We start from the raw sequence: 15804 nt of genomic DNA on the forward strand, positions 1-15804 counted from the left end.
TTTTTGGCCTCTTAGAAAAAAAGGTCCTTTCATAGTAATAATAAAAAACAATGCCACTTATGAAGTCCCTAAAAAGATTACCACTTAACTGAGTCCTCAAAAAAAATGAAAAAATAAGGAAAAACGGTTACCACAAAAATACTATTCCTCCTGCTGGTACTTACCTTTCAAAGGCAATCAGAACCTTTCACAGGAACGGAATCAGTAATACAGTTTTTGAGAAGAATAGTCCTAAATTTGAGATAGCCTTTAGAACAATGAATAGTAGCTATGGCTGTTGGAGGGAGACATAACAGGAAAAGAAAAAAAAAGAAAGAACTATTTCTTGGTCCAGGTGTTATTGGATCGTATTTTACAAAGTTTGTCAGTGCCATCCAAGCAGAATAACCACAGCACAGAGCATTATGATACAGTACTTATGTTGTGTGACTTTGTACGTCTGTAAAAGCTTATTTGTGTTTTCTTTTTTTCTACATGGATTTTCACTATTTGACCTGGGTTTCTAGCAAATGATCCTTTTTTATGGTACTGTAGAAAGGTTCTGATTTATAAGTGGGACAGTTCCACTTGTGGTCTTTATCCAGGAACCCGTATGGTACAAATCAGAAGTCATCTATATTCACAAAGTTCAAGTAATTCTACTTAGAAAAATCTGACAATAATCTGGAAAGTAAAAAAATGAGTATAAAATACCCTCACCTTTTAACCTACACCTTAGTAATGACAGGAATATTGGATTTAGGAATATTACATATGATAAAAACTATTTTAATACTAATAGTAATAGCAGCAGCTAATACCTACTTAGAGTGTGTGCCAAGTACTGCTCTTAGTGCTTTAAATAAAGTCAATGAAATCAACCCTTTGAGGCCAATACTATTATCAACCCCATATGACAGATGGGAAGCTAAGGTATAGAGTTTATAAGTAATCTGCCCAAAGTCATACTCGAAGGTACAGCTGGGACTTGTTCCCAGATAGTTTCCAAAGCCCATGCTCATAGTCACATTGTCTCTATGCAAAAATTAAATGTTTATATTCTATGACAACTTTTCACACTTTAACTCTGCCTTTAAAAAGGTTTTAGGAAGCATAGTGAATACATGTAGTAATAACCCAAAATCTGTTGAATGAGGAATATCATTACTGCAAAACTGCTATTATTATGCATTCACATAATAACAAACAGGGTTCCCTTCTGATGTCCTTAAAATCTATTCCATTAAAACCTTGAGGCTGAGATTACTCATCTTCCCTTGCTCTACAAATATATTATGAAATACCTCCTAGATTGTAATATTCTTTTGGAAATTATAAAGCACTTCATACTTAGCTTTATAGAAGTCTTTATAAAATCTGACATTAGAATAATCATGGGTTTTAAGTACCTAAAGACAAATACACACATAAAATCAGAGTTCAACACATTCATCACATCTTTATTCCTACTAATCCAGTAGTTACCAAGTGGAGGTGATCCCCCCCACTCCTACCCTCAAGGACATCTAATAATGTCCTTGAACACCATTTTTGGTGTTCACAATTGGAGGTTTGGGGAGGGGGGGTGGAGGGTGCTGTTGTCCTCTAGTGGGTGAACATTCTATAAAGCACAAGACAGCCCTCTGCAACAAAGAATTATCTTGGCCTAAAAAGTCAAGCCAATAATCAAGTCCCTAAATAAGGGAGATGACCCAATTTACATAGCAAGTTCTGACCACTGAAGGAGACACCAAAACAAAAGTCTATTGAAATACTATTAGCCATAACAAGAAGTCATCTCCTTGACTGAGGATACGTATCAAGGAGAAGGTAAAGCTAACTCTTCAAATGGTTCAGCAGCTCTCCTCTTCCTGAAGTTTCATTTGTGAAACTAAATAGTCTCAAAATTTTACAGATATGCCCAACTAAAAGAAAACGGCAGGCATTCCTAAGTGATACAAAACTTGCCCATGCATCAAATAAATTTCAAACACTGTTCCTCTCATTAAATAGCCCCCATTGAGCTGAGAAAAACTGGGGTCCTTAAGCCCCTGGCTTTTTTGCATAGAACATAGAGTAAAATGGCTCAAGTCAAACATAAAAAAAAATTCTCAATCTGCTTCTCTGGTGGTTCAATATATGCACCGCCCCACTTCCCATTTACCTATTCTAATCTTCAAGGGGCAGCTGAAATCCAGGCCACATTAACCTCACTCTTCTAATTCCAAAACTCTCACATCTGGATGGCTCAGCAGTTGAGCATCAGCCTTTGGCTCAGGGCGTGACCCTGAGGTCCTGGGATTAAGTCCCCTCTCCCCAGGGAGCCTGCTTCTCCCTGTTTGTGTCTCTGCCTCTCTCTCTGTGTCTCTCTCATGAATTAAATAAAATCTAAAAAAAACAAAAACAAAAAACAAAAACAAAACCCAAAGCTCCATAAGGGAAAGAAAGGATTTATATTATACTTAACTATTTTTGTGTCTTTGAAATTATAAACAACCAATATGGTACTAATGGTTTCTAGAATCGGTATTCTGGCTAGATCTATCATAAAACAGGAATATTTAACTCTCCCCATGGAAAGAAATTATAGAAAAACCCCACAAACACCCAACACTTTACCTCCTCTTCACTTTCTTTATCTTCATCATCTGAAGACTCTTCCTTGTTTTTCTTTTCATCTTCATCACTGCTAGATTCATCTGACAGGATTTCAGGACATTTGGTTCGCTTAGCTTTCCTTGCCATTCCAGAACTGTTCCGTTCCTTTTTGTTGCCTTTGCTAGAACTTTTTTTAGATTTTGGCAATGGCTGTGTATAATAAAGATAACACCAATGGGCTATTACATTTCCAAGTCAATCATTTGTGATAACTACTTATCAGCTCAATCAGTATTGTTCCTATCTCAAGAAGTATTTCCAAACATAGCAGCTTTAGAGAGAACCATTCATCTTTAACGTGTCAAGTTGATCTTTTTGTCCACACTACCAACTTTCATTTGTGTTCTAACACCCACACAAGACTCTGCACAAATGCTGAAATACATACTGTGTGTTCTCACATGGCATTAGGAGCCCAAGTATACAATGTATTAGGCTCAAACAGTTATTTATACTTTATCAAGGTGGTTTTTTGAGTTACCCTGGTAATTTATTTCATTCTTGTAAGCATTACAACTGTCAATGCCAGAGGAACTTCTTGCTTTAGGGAATCCTTCAATCAAAAGATTGGAACCATCCATAAAGGAAATAAAACCTCACTTTATACATCCTGAATTTATGATCTATATAATTTATATTCATATTATCTCTGGGTTCTACTTTCAATAATGCAAGTATTATATTCTCATTGATGATTCTAAATATGCAATTAGTGTTGGGTGTTAATTATGAAACTAATTAAGAACCATAGAATACATGTATTGCTTTTACTCTGATATTTAATTAAACCACACGTATTTAAAAAGTAGAGATCGCACAAGGAAACAATTTGATTATATTAACCAGCAAATTTAATTCTTAAAAAGCTTTCTTAGGGGAGTATTTGCTAACTTATGAAATTGAAAACCATAAAATAACCTTGCATAAAAGATCCGAAAATATGTACACTGAGGAATTAAAATTTCCAAAATTAGAGGTATCTTTTATTTTTCCTTTTGCCTATCTTATTTTCCACAATAAAAAGAAACAGGAAAATTCCAGAATATAACCTTGTGAAAGACAATTATATAAATGTCAGGGGTAACTTTATAGGCAACATCTCTCATGGAGCTAGAACCACAGGCTCTTTCTCTCCCAGAAACTTCCAGTCTTAGTTTGTGTCACCTGCACAAACATTAAGAAAAGGTGGCTGCTTTGTGTATGTAGTGTTCTCAGGCTATGTACAATCCAGAAGATAGCCTCTAGCTGCCCAAACAACATATCCTTCCTCAAGGCAGATTGGGCAATAACCAATCTAGGTCTTTGGGAGCTTTAACTTAGTAGACCAATGATATTTCTCAGAGGGGTTCTCTGTAAGTTTCTATAAAAAGCTTCCTTAGGGATCCTTGGGTGGCTCAGCGGTTTAGCGCCTGCCTTTGGCCCAGGGTGTGATCCTGGAATCCCGGGATCCAGTCCCGTGTCGGGGTCCCAGCATGGAGCCTGCTTCTCCCTCAGCCTGTATCTCTGCCTCTCTCTCTGCCTCTCTCTCTCTCATAATAAATAAATAAGATCTTAAAAAAAAAAAAAAAGCTTCCTTGGATGTATACAGATCTCCTTGTTATGTGACCTGCTACTATCACCAATTAGTACCAGGAACTAAATCCATCTGGATAAATTCTTTGAACTCACTGGAGAAAAGGTGACTCTCAGTGTCCAAACTCTTCCTATTCATTATATGAAATTCAAGACTCAAATATATTAGAAAAATGTGGCATCCCTTACTCGCTCAGTTCAGGAACCAAATACAAGTATTAAGAATGTAATCTGTATAAGGAATCAGTAATAAGACCATGGGTGCAGGATAATCTCCACAGGAAGCGAAACAATGTTAAATCATTTAAGTAAAGTAAAAAAAAATGCAACTTCTAAAATAAGGAGCTTTAAAAAAAAGTAATAATACATAAATATTCTAGAGCGTTCCTATATTGGTTCTAAAAATAGTTGAATCTATTAACCAGAATCCAGTGTCAAGAGCATCATCCCTTTTTAGAAATAAAATCTGGAAAACAGATAATCAAGATTGAAGTACAAAAAAAAAAAAAAAAAAAAAAGATAGTCAAACAATGTTAATTCAGTACTATTATTATGGAGAAAGAAATTAGTACTCATGAGCTTACTGTTTTTCTTAAATGAAAAGTATAGAACAGAAAATTACCTCAGATTGATATTAGATTAAGGAATAGTTATCACAGAATCAGATATTTGGAATGCAGATAGAGGGTTGGATTCCTAAGGCTAAAAGAGTGGTTCTCAGAAAATGGTTCATGCACCCTGGGGTTTACTGAGACCTATTCAAAAGCCCATGAGGTCAAAACTATTTTCATAATAATATAAAGACACTGTTTTCTCTTTTCATTGTGTTGACATTTGCATTGACTCTGCAAAAGCAAAGATGGTTGTAAAATTGCTGGCCTTTAGTACCAATCAAGGCACGAGTAGCAAGCTGTGCTAGTAGTCATTATATTCCTCACAAATGCAAACTAGAGGGAAAAAAAGGTTTTTCCTTTAAGAATGTCTTTGATGAAGCAGTAAATATTATGTTAACTCTCAGCCTGTGAGTACTCGTCTGTGCTATCTGGAACAAAATGGGAGGTACACAGAGAGTATGTTTGCTACGTACTGAACTTCACTGGTTTTCTTAAGATAAAGCACTTGCACAACTGACCTGTGAGCTAAGCTAGCTACCTTTTTCATGAAACACAATTTGTAAAAGAACTGTGAAAGTCTGCCTATTCAAAGACATCTTCTTGGGGATCCCTCAGTGGCTCAAGTGGTTTAGCGCCTGGCCTTTGGCTCAGGGTGTGATCCTGGAGTCCTGGGATCGAGTTCCACATCAGGCTCCCTGCATGGAGCCTGCTTCTTCCTCTGCCTGTCTCTGTCTCCCTCTGTGTCTCTCATGAATGAATAAATAAATTCTTTAAAAAATAAAAAATAAAAAAAGAAAGACATCTTCTTAAAATGAACAAGAGCCTGTCACTGGAAGAAAAACTGATGGTATTTACTGCCAATGATATATTTCAATACTTCACATGGGTAATTCACATCCAACACCATGAACTAAGAGCCTCCCAATACCTAAAGATTCTTCTGATGAGATGGTGGTTACATTAACAAATGACTTTTTGACACTGTTTAATGGATATGTGCCAACATTTGAAAGATTTCTGCATATTTCTGCATATTTCAGAAAACCAATAATTTCCAAGTGGTGAATCCATATTACAAAATCATAGATAAAAGTTCTAAGAGTTCATGGACTTGGTTTCAGAGACCATATTACAACTAACCTTTAATAAACTACCACTGTGGAGTTTTGGTATTGTATCAAAGGAGAATATCCATAATTATCTCAAAGTTTAAAAAATATTTCTTTTTCCTAACTATATACTTAAGGCTGATTTTCTTTACATACTTCAAGCAAAAAACCAGCATGTGCAATATATTGAAATGACAAATGAGAATAGAGTGGTCTTCTCTTAAGTCAGACATGAAGAGACTCACAAAAATAAAAATACCATTCTCTTGATTTTTCTGGTGTATTTTTAATACCAAAAAACTCACTTTTTTTGTATGAAAAATAACTGTTATTTAAAAAATTGTTTCAGTTTTAATTTACACTACAGTAAATATCAGATTATCCCATATAAAAGCTTCTGGAGTCCTCATTAATTTTTATGAGGGTATCAGGTCCTAAAACCAACAGTTTAAAAAGTCATTGAGGAGACGCCTGCCTGGGTGGCTCAGTGATTAAGCATCTACCTTTGGCTCAGGGCATGATCCTGGATTCCCGAGATCAAGTCCCACATTAGGCACCCTGCATGGAGCTTGCTTCTCCCTCTGCCTATATCTCTGCCTCTCTCTGTGTCTCTCATGAATAAATAAAATCTTAAAAAAAAAATCAATGAGGAAAAGAATATAAACATATCCCTCATAACTTAATAATGTCTTCTGGAGAAATGGTATTGTTTGTCACCTGAAATTCTAAAGTAGAGGTAAAAGTTTAGGAAAACAGATAATCTCTCATCTTTAAGCCAATTCAAAACACACAAAGATTCACCATGGCCCTTGGGTTTTTAGCTGCCTGAGAACTGACAAAAATACCCTTTATCAGTCTTTGTCCAGTTAATGGTAAATTAGACTACCAGCAGATAAAACCAAAGTCCCAAGGGTACCTGGGTGACTAGTCGGTTAAGCATCTGCCTTCAGCTCAGGTCATGATCGCAGGGTCCTGGGATCAAGCCCCATGTTAGGTTCCCTGCTCAGCGGAGAGTCTGCTTCTCTCTCCCTCTGCTTCCCCATCCCTAACTGTGTTCTCTCTCAGATAAATAAAATCTTAAAAACACCCCTAAGTCTCAGAGCTATTTTCTGATTCTAATCCTTAAGGCCCCTTCCACTCACTGATAGTATTCCCCTGAACTCCTAAGTCCTCTAGATCTCTTCATAGTTTCTTTGCCATGAAAATGAGGAAGAATATGAAAATATTTACTGACAGACTTCAAACAGAAAATGTAGGCTCCTGTAAGTATTACTTCAACAGACATTTTTAAGTCAGTGATGTCATTTGTTAAACAATTTGGGCAAACCTAATCTAAATTTCAGAAGAATGGGGGAAAGTATAAGGCCATTTTACTTCCATGTCCAACTCCTGGGCTCTGCTGATTCTGGAAACCCAATCCAAGAAACTTTTAACATTCCATTTTGTTTTTTATGTTGTATTTTCATAACATTATTCCAGTGTCTAGAAAACATCCAGTTCTAATGCACCCCATCTTAATCTTACCTGGACAATCCAACACCTCACCCTCAACTCAATCTGTTTCTGTTCTTCCAATGCCTTCTATATATATAAATAAGCCTGGATGCTTAGTTTGTATTTGTCCATTTAAGACTAATCCAGTTAACAATTACTTTTCTTAATCTTACACCATTTATATCTGATATAGGATACATCTGCATGGATTCTATGTACTTCTATCATGAAAATGTTGCAGATATATCAACAAGGGCATATCCTTTAAATGTAGAAGACAATACTGAATATTGACAATGCTGCTAACAAACTAAATCATTCCATTAAAAGAAAGTAAAGAAAGGCTACAAATAATTGATTTGTTACTGGAAAAAAAAAAAAAAAAAACAAAAAAAACTGGTCCTCACTTTGCCAGAAGGCTTTGGATGCATTAAGAAATTCAAGATCCTCTTCACCAGTTCACTATTTACACCCGATCTCTCCAAATCAAGAACCTCACAGATGCTCTTTAACATGGCATTTCTAAATCTAAAACAGAAAATGAAAGAAACAAAGTTTATTTATTATGTAGCATATATTACCCACAACATAAACGTAACAGCTAACCAAACTGGCTTGGGTAATAAGCATTAAAAAAAAAAAAAAAAAAAACACAAAACAAAAAAAACCAATGTTTCTCCAAATCTAAAAAGTTCTTCCCTATTATCTTGACTAATGTACAAAATACAACCAAATATAATAAATTGAAAACACCATTTACCAATTAAGTTTTAAAAGTAGTAGAAGAATTAACTAGGTCAGACCACCTAGGTGGCTCAGTCGGTTAAGCATTGGACTCTTGAGCTCAGCCCAGGTCTCAGTCCCAGGGTCATGAGTTCAAGCCCCATGACGTGTCGAGGCTACTTAAAAGAAAAAAAGTCAATTCAACTAGGAAATACTGTAAAAAGTTTTCAGTACTCTAAAATTCATGGATTTGACAATTCTTCTGGTGATTAAATACTACATTTTCCCCTCAGCACTCCTACTATGACATTTTGATGAACAAGTAGGTAATCATCTTCATTATTTGTAACTCTTAAGTTTTAGATGATTTAACAAATAAAAGCTCTTAATTTATCATCTGGCTTGCATTATGATGAAGAACACTGCTCCTATCAAGTTGATTATCTTCACAACAGTTTAAATGGTCCCTGTAAGTTGGGGGAACAGAGTGGCTGGCAGAGGACAAGAGTGGGAGAGTTTTTTCAGTATATTTCCCTTAGGCCTAAATTTTGGACCATGTGAACAATTTGTGTATACAGTTCTCCTAAGAAATAGAAACATCTTTAGATGTGAGTTTTCAATACTCTTAACAGTCACTAGTGGAAAGTAATGAACATCACAAGTTGATAGCTATGAAGGAAAGTCAGATCTTGGTATTTAAAGCAAAGCATTAGCAGTCTGCTAAAAAATGTTTCAATGGTCCTATTTAAATGTTAAGAAATAAAACACACTGATCAAAACACAATACTTTAAAAATAACTTACTTTTTCAACATTTCTTCCTTCTTTTTATACTGGGCACTTCCTTTTTCAAATGGAAAGCCACTGAACTGACCCACATTCTTCTTTAATGAGGACACCTGAAAACGTTTCCCTTATTATTAATGCTATTACCCGGTAATGTATGTAAGAAAATTCAAAGCCAACATCTTTATTTTCATAGCTGTCTCCCACCTACAACACTGGTTTATTCAACATTTCTTATTCACAACTGAAAATGGTATTTGTTATTAAAATAGTAACATAATAAATGCTTTAAGTTCAATCCTTAAAGATAACAATTTCAATCTGAATGAATTTCCATCTGGGAATTTTTACTGGCAATTATAAAACCACAACTAAGTGTTATCTGACAATACCAGAAGATGTGGAAAGTTACTTCTTAAAAAACTCCCGTTTCTTAATACAAGTTACTAGTAATATTTCTCAAATCAGAGAGTCATGTATTTTATTCTTTGAAAAGAACGGAGGACCTCCAAAAGTTAATACCACTTAGCAGTCATAAGACTTGTGTAAATCAAGGCAGCCTGGGTGGCTCAGCGATTTAGCACCACCTTCAGCCCAGGGCCTGATCCTAGAGACCCCCACGTCAGGCTCCCTATAGGGAGCCTGCTTCTCCCTCTGCCTGTGTCTCTGCCTCCCTCTCTCTGTCTGTGTCTCTATGAATAAAATAAATAAAATCTTAAAAAAAAAAAAAAAAGACTTGTGTAAATCAGATTGCAGTGACGATCACATGAAATAACACCATGCTTCAGACATTCAATTCTAACATCAAACTTCACTTTGCCCACGTACAATCCAAAGTTTACTCAATTATACGAAATACTGAAGTTGTGTGTACAGTGTAATTCAATTAATGCAATACTGATTTGTTCTAACAAGTTCCCTGACAAAGAATTACCACCTAATTTATCAGATATTTGCTCAAAATGAGATAAATTATACTGTATCATTTATTCTGAATAAGTAAAAACATCCAAAAAATAAATTTCTTCTAATGCATTTAAAGATCCCTAAAAATCACATTTCGGATTTCACATTTTGAAATTTCAGTTTGGCATAAAAACAACTATAGTACAAGCCTAAATGTTATAATCCTAACTGCTGATATTTAATTATGTATTCTACATATGATAAGTCATTTTATATGTCTCAGTTTGTTCACTTGTATGGTACAGAAATTGAACCACTGGATTGCTTAAGTCCCTTCCTGAACTAAAATCATGCTTTAATTGTAAAGTATTTCAATACATAAATATGTTACTAGGTTAAAGATATAAAAAAGGTCTTAACTGTGCCTGGTCTGTTGTAAAGCAGTTTATGTAGATTTCTAAGTTCATCTGTTTTCTTTTTACTCAGGAAGAAATGTATCCTCTCAATTTCACAAAGTTTCTGCCCCTTTCCTAGGGAAAACAAAACAAAACAAAACACCATAATAACTAAAGTTAAATGCCCAGCATGTGTTAATACATACAAAGTTATTTTAATCACGATTATTTAACAGCCAAATTTACATATAGCTTTTGCTGAATAGGGCAAACTAAATAAAATTATACCCATAATATATAATGACTTCGTAAACACTAAAAACTGAACACTGACCATTTTATTATATATTTAGTCATTTTTACCATAAAATGAAAAGAACAGAATAAACTTACCTTGTGCAATTGTAAATGGCTCTCTCTGTAAGGAAGAGACTTGCATGGTCAATCTCTCTACTTTTTTCTTTTCCCTCTTGCCTTCCACGATGAGACTCTTTTCTAGAAATTAATTGAATATTTCTTAAAACAGCTAAAAGCTTAAAAAAAGTATTAACTCTACTGGATAAACATGTAGAAAAAAACTGCAGAACTCTTTAATACCTTACTCTTTTTTTTTTTTTTTGAGTAGCAAAAAAGTACCTTACTCTTTAATTTTAAGAAGCAAATGATGAAAGAGAAATGAAAATACATAATAAGTTAACATCACTTAAGTTTTTTTTTAGAGTAGCATTTTACTTACCTGGCAACCTCACAAGGGATCCAGTTTTTTAAAAAATCATAAAGGAAATGAACTTTTACTGAACTACAATTATTGCTAATGAAAGTGCCAGTCACTTTATGAAAAATCACCAATGCCCCTCACTAAGCCTGCTCTTTAATTAGACCTAATTCTGTTGATTGAGATTTAGTTTATGGTACATCAAACAGCAAGTTTAAGACTGAGATTATAACAACTTCAAAAACATAGAAAAGCAGTAATTCAGTAAGCAGATGAAAGAAAAACGAAGACTTTAGCTAAAGCAGAGCAGCCTGAGGTTGCTATAAATAGGGTAAAATTCTCCAAGTTTACATTTACTGCAAGTGACTAGGAGGACATTACTTTTAGTTTGGTAAATGTTTATAACAATGGTCATAAATCATTCTAAAAAAGTTAAATTGTTTATAGTACAGACTGCTTTTATTAAAAAAAAAAAGGCTAGAAGATAAACAGCATTTACTTAAAAACTTAAAACACTGAGCTTAAATTTCCAAAACAATTTACCTACTGAGATAAATTCAGATAAAAGAGGACACTATCACTGAAGGTCCTTTCATTCATTCAACTGAATGCCAGTTTTGTACAAAGCTTCACTAGACACTAAGGGGGGATTGAACAGATGGTCAAGACACTGAGTAACTCTTGAAAGAGATCATGTCTACCGGTGGTGATGAGACACAACAAACACACTCCAAGCAGATGATAAAACACCTTAGGCAATCTACAAATAAAACAACTCTGAATTGAAGAGAGTCATTATTTTTGGATTAAGGAAAAAGGATCAAAACACTGGAGCTGCCTTTGAAGGATAGGTAAGATCTGGAGATGGGAGGATTTGCACAGAAGGAATTAGGAAGGATAAAGGGATTCTAGCAGCAATGGCAATGGTGTGCAGAGTGAAGAAAATGCACTCTAAAGCAATCCCTGTGATCCTGCTACTTCCTTTCCCTGAGTGATTTAAACCTTTCGCTCACCTGTTTACCACGTACAAGCTAATGACTTTCCTGATTCTCTCCACTCAAGAGCTTCAAATCAGCTAGGAGGGTCGATAAATGGACAGCTCCACTTCATGTCCTGTAGGCACCTAACTCTGCATTCAAAACAGAGGTCGTACTCCTCTCCAACCTTGCTCACCTTTGACAATTCTAGTTTTCAGAAAACTGTAGTAATGTCAACTCAGTTGCCGAAGATAGACACCGAAGAATCATCTTTTACCAGCTCCTCACCCACCGCAGTCAAGACAATCCCACCTTCACTAGGAACAGACTACACTGCCTTGTTTCTGTGATGCCTAGACAGCAGACTTGAATGTTCAGGGCTAACGTAGGATAAAAACCTTTACAATTTTAGTTGTTCCATGAACACCTCAAATGAGGGAATGAACAGTAATCAATTAGAACAACTAGAGAATTGCTTGAGGGTAATTTTTTTTTTGGGGGGGGGGGGATATCACAATTCAAACAATCATCAGTTCCCCCAAGCATTACTCTGCCATTTGTAGTATTTTTACATGATTTGTATAATTTTTCCTGACACATATGAATCCATCATCTCTGTGGTATCAAAACTTTTGTCTTTAAAGAGACCAAAAAAACTAGAGGAAAAAAATGCTAAGATGATTCTGGACTAGCAGTTAAGATACTGCAGCCAATTTTCAGTTACTGTAGTATGAATAGTTTAAAAATAACCTGTATTATTTTTTTTTTTTTCTAAAGCTTCAACGTGGCAGTGCTCCTTTTCTCAGAACACCTATCACTTTAAACAGACAAGAGGCGGAGGGGTGTCATCTCAGCCCAGATTGTATTTATAAAATGCTGACCGTGGGCTCCTCCTGACTTTAGACAGGCAGATGAACCCAGGTCTGGAAAGAAAGCTTCAAACTTCTTCCCAAGTCTGGCTGAGTTGGAGACATGTATTAAACAAACCGAGAGCGGGCTAATCCCATCAAAGAATGCTAAGAGCTGGGATCATCGTGGGAGCTGGCTGGCGTCCCTGCAAGTGGCACTGCCCCAGCCTGAGTGCCGGGGTGCCCCGCCCCCGCCCCCGCATTCCGGGAGGTCCTTGGGCTTCCGGCCTCCAGGTAAACAATGGTTAAAAAGCAGCTCTCGGCAACTTCCAAAACTGAGACAGCTTTCGGAACTCTTTCATGCTTCACCGCTTTCATCTTTAACCACTTTCCCTGACAGCGGCAGTGAAGGCAGCTTTCACTGCCGTGTCCCCGTCAAAGTCACTCGCTCCTCCGAGCCTCTGAAAAGGGGGGGTGGGGGGGGAAATAAAAGTTCAGCGAAGACCCTAAAGTCGCCAGAACATTCCCAGGGCTAGCACAATGATAATTCTCCTTTACGTCTGAATGCGTGGTTTCACGCCAAGACCCTCGCAGTAACTCCAGAAGGCGAGACACCTGCCCTCAAAAAAAAAAAAAAAAAAAAAAAAAAAGTGCAGTTAAATGGGCCGAGGAGGAGCTACCGCAGTAGCAACGTCAAAAGCTAACGGTTCTGAGCACAGATCTGGAAACTCAGAAACGTCCTGTCAGAGGAGAAAGCGTGACGAACACGCACTGCTGACCAGAAGTCAACCGCGCTGCAAGAAAACAAAACAAAACAAAAAAACTCCCCAAAAAACCAAAAAAACCACGTAAAGCCGGGGAACAAGTATCTCGGACAGGAAGCGGAGTCCACGGACCCCCAACACCAAGAGGGGGTGAAACAGCGCGCGGGCGCGGCCGCCAGGGACCCTCCGAGGGAGCGTCTGAGGCGCACGACGGGGGGCGGGGGCGCCCGCAGAACTGTTTGCCGCGAAGCCCACCGCCCGGGACGCGACTTGCTCGCACCTTTTTCCTCCTCCTCCTCCTCCTCCTCCTCGTCGTCGTCCTCGTCCTCCTCTTCACTTTCGTCTCTCGGGCCGGGCATCTCGGGTTCTTTGTCGGCCGCGGGCGCGGCGGGGGCGCCGTCTCCGTCCGCGGCTGGGCCCGACGAGGACATGCTCCGACCTGCGGGCGGGCCGGAAGCACACGGCTCGGTCTCCTGGCGCTCAGCCCCCGGGGGCCGCGTCCCCGCGCTCCGGGCACCCCCGGGGCGGGAAAGCGCGGGCGCGCGCCGCCCCTCCCTCCGCCCGCCCGGCCGCGCCGCTCCCCGGGCCCGCCGCCGCCGCCCGCGTCCCCTCCCCCGCCCCAGGCCGCCGTCCAAATGGCCGCGGCGAGGCGGGCGGGCCCGCGGCGCCCCGCCGGCCTCCCCCGCCCCGGCGCAGCCCTCACCGCCGGTGCCGGCCGCCGCGGGCCTGGCGCGCGAAGGCAGGAGACGCTCCGGGAGGCGGCGGCGGCGGCGAGCGCCGAGGAGGAGGCGCGCGGGCCGCTGTCTGCTGACGCCCGCGCCGCGCGCTCCGCTCCCCGAATCAACAAGATTTTCAAAATGGCGGTTCGGGAAGGAAAGCGGGAATGCGGCGGCCAATCAGGGCGGCGGGCCGGGAGTTGGCGCGCGCGGGGCGGGAGGCGGGGCGGCCGGGCGGGCGCCTCCGCGGGGGGCCGGGGCGGGGCGGGGCCGCGAGGGGTCTCGGGGGCGGGGGCGGGGACGGCGGCGGCCGGGCTGGCTGCGTGCGGGCCGCGGCCGGGCGGGCGGCGACGGCGCTAGGGGGCCTGCCTGGTATTGTCTCCTCCGCTCCTTCCCGGAAGAGGGGGGCCGCCTGCGCTCGGGAGGGGCCGGGCGGCGGGCGGCGGGCGGCGGGGAACTTCCCGGCCCCGGCTGTCACCGAGCTGGAGCGGAGTTACTCAGAGAGCGGCCTCCCGCAGGTTCCCGAGGTCGTGCAGGGGCGACTCCCGAACCTGCTGTTTCTCAGGACCGCGTGCCTTGGGGGGTGCACCGTCGGGACCAGGACCCCACCACGCCGAAAGTTCACGTCCCACAGGCGAATCGATTTCCAGACCCGTAAATGTAGGGATGTGTGTGTGTGTGTGTGTGTGCGTGTGTGTGTGTGAGAGAGAGAGGGAGAGGGAGAGACCGCATTAATATGGGAAATACGGTACTGCCCAGTCCGGACCCGTAATGTAGAGTGTGAGAGAGAGAGAGCGAGTGCGCGCAATAATATGGGGAATACGGTACTGCCCAGTCCGGACCCGTAAATATAAGGACTGTGCGTGTGTGTGCGCGCGTATGAGAAATAATGTAGGAAATACGGTATTGCCCTGTCGAGACCCGTAAATGTAGGAGGCGTGTGTGTGTGTGTGTGTGTATGTGTGTGTGTGTGAGAGAGAGGGAGAGGGAGAGACCGCATTAATATGGGAAATACGGTACTGCCCAGTCCGGACCCGTAATGTAGAGTGAGAGAGAGAGCAAGCGCGCGCAATAATATGGGGAATACGGTACTGCCCAGTCCGGACCCGTAAATGTAGGGACTGTGTGTGTGTGCGCGCGCGTATGAGAGATAATGCAGGAAATACGGTATTGCCCTGTCGAGATCCGTAAATGTGGGAGGCGTGTCTGTGTGTGTGTGTGTCTGTGTGTGTGTGTGTGTGTGTGTGTGTGTGTGAGATAATAGAGGAAGCTTGGTATTTGCTCAGCCCAGACTTTACTGTGGGAGAGACAATAGAGTAAATACGGTAATGCTCAGTCCAGACCCATAAGCGTAGAGTTGTAAGTGAGAGATAGTGAAGGAAACTGTGCTGCTCAGTCCAGCCCCGCGAATGTAGGGGTGTAGGGAGGTGTGTGTGTGTGTGTGTGTGTGTGTGATAACAGAGGAAGCGCGGAATTGCCCAGTCCAAACCCGTAAATGTGGGGGAGATGATGGAGACCTGCGGTATTGCCCAGTCCAGAGCCTTCTCCA

The 15804-nt window shown here is 40.4% G+C and overlaps 1 protein-coding gene across 2 annotated transcripts in view; it reads right to left on the reverse strand.

Moving 5' to 3' along the window:
* DEK (DEK proto-oncogene) overlaps positions 1-14363 on the reverse strand; it is a 30453-nt gene extending 16090 nt beyond the window's left edge. Inside the window, exons 1-7 of one of the 2 annotated variants that reach the window (XR_005384361.1) lie at positions 14243-14363; positions 13820-13978; positions 10629-10730; positions 10261-10370; positions 8953-9047; positions 7834-7954; positions 2599-2787 (exon numbers count right to left, since the gene is read on the reverse strand). Coding sequence is in view for 1 of the 2 variants with exons in the window: in XM_038584249.1 (XP_038440177.1) it covers positions 2599-2787; positions 7834-7954; positions 8953-9047; positions 10261-10370; positions 10629-10730; positions 13820-13970 (768 nt within the window). In the remaining variant the exon portion in view is untranslated. Of the gene's footprint in view, positions 1-2598; positions 2788-7833; positions 7955-8952; positions 9048-10260; positions 10371-10628; positions 10731-13819; positions 13979-14242 lie in introns of those variants that run through there. The other variant, XM_038584249.1, reaches the window with a different exon arrangement.
* Between the last annotated feature and the right edge of the window lie 1441 nt (positions 14364-15804).

The sequence above is a fragment of the Canis lupus genome, chromosome 35 (genome assembly GCF_011100685.1).
Source record: "Canis lupus familiaris isolate Mischka breed German Shepherd chromosome 35, alternate assembly UU_Cfam_GSD_1.0, whole genome shotgun sequence".
Lineage (NCBI taxonomy): Eukaryota > Metazoa > Chordata > Mammalia > Carnivora > Canidae > Canis > Canis lupus.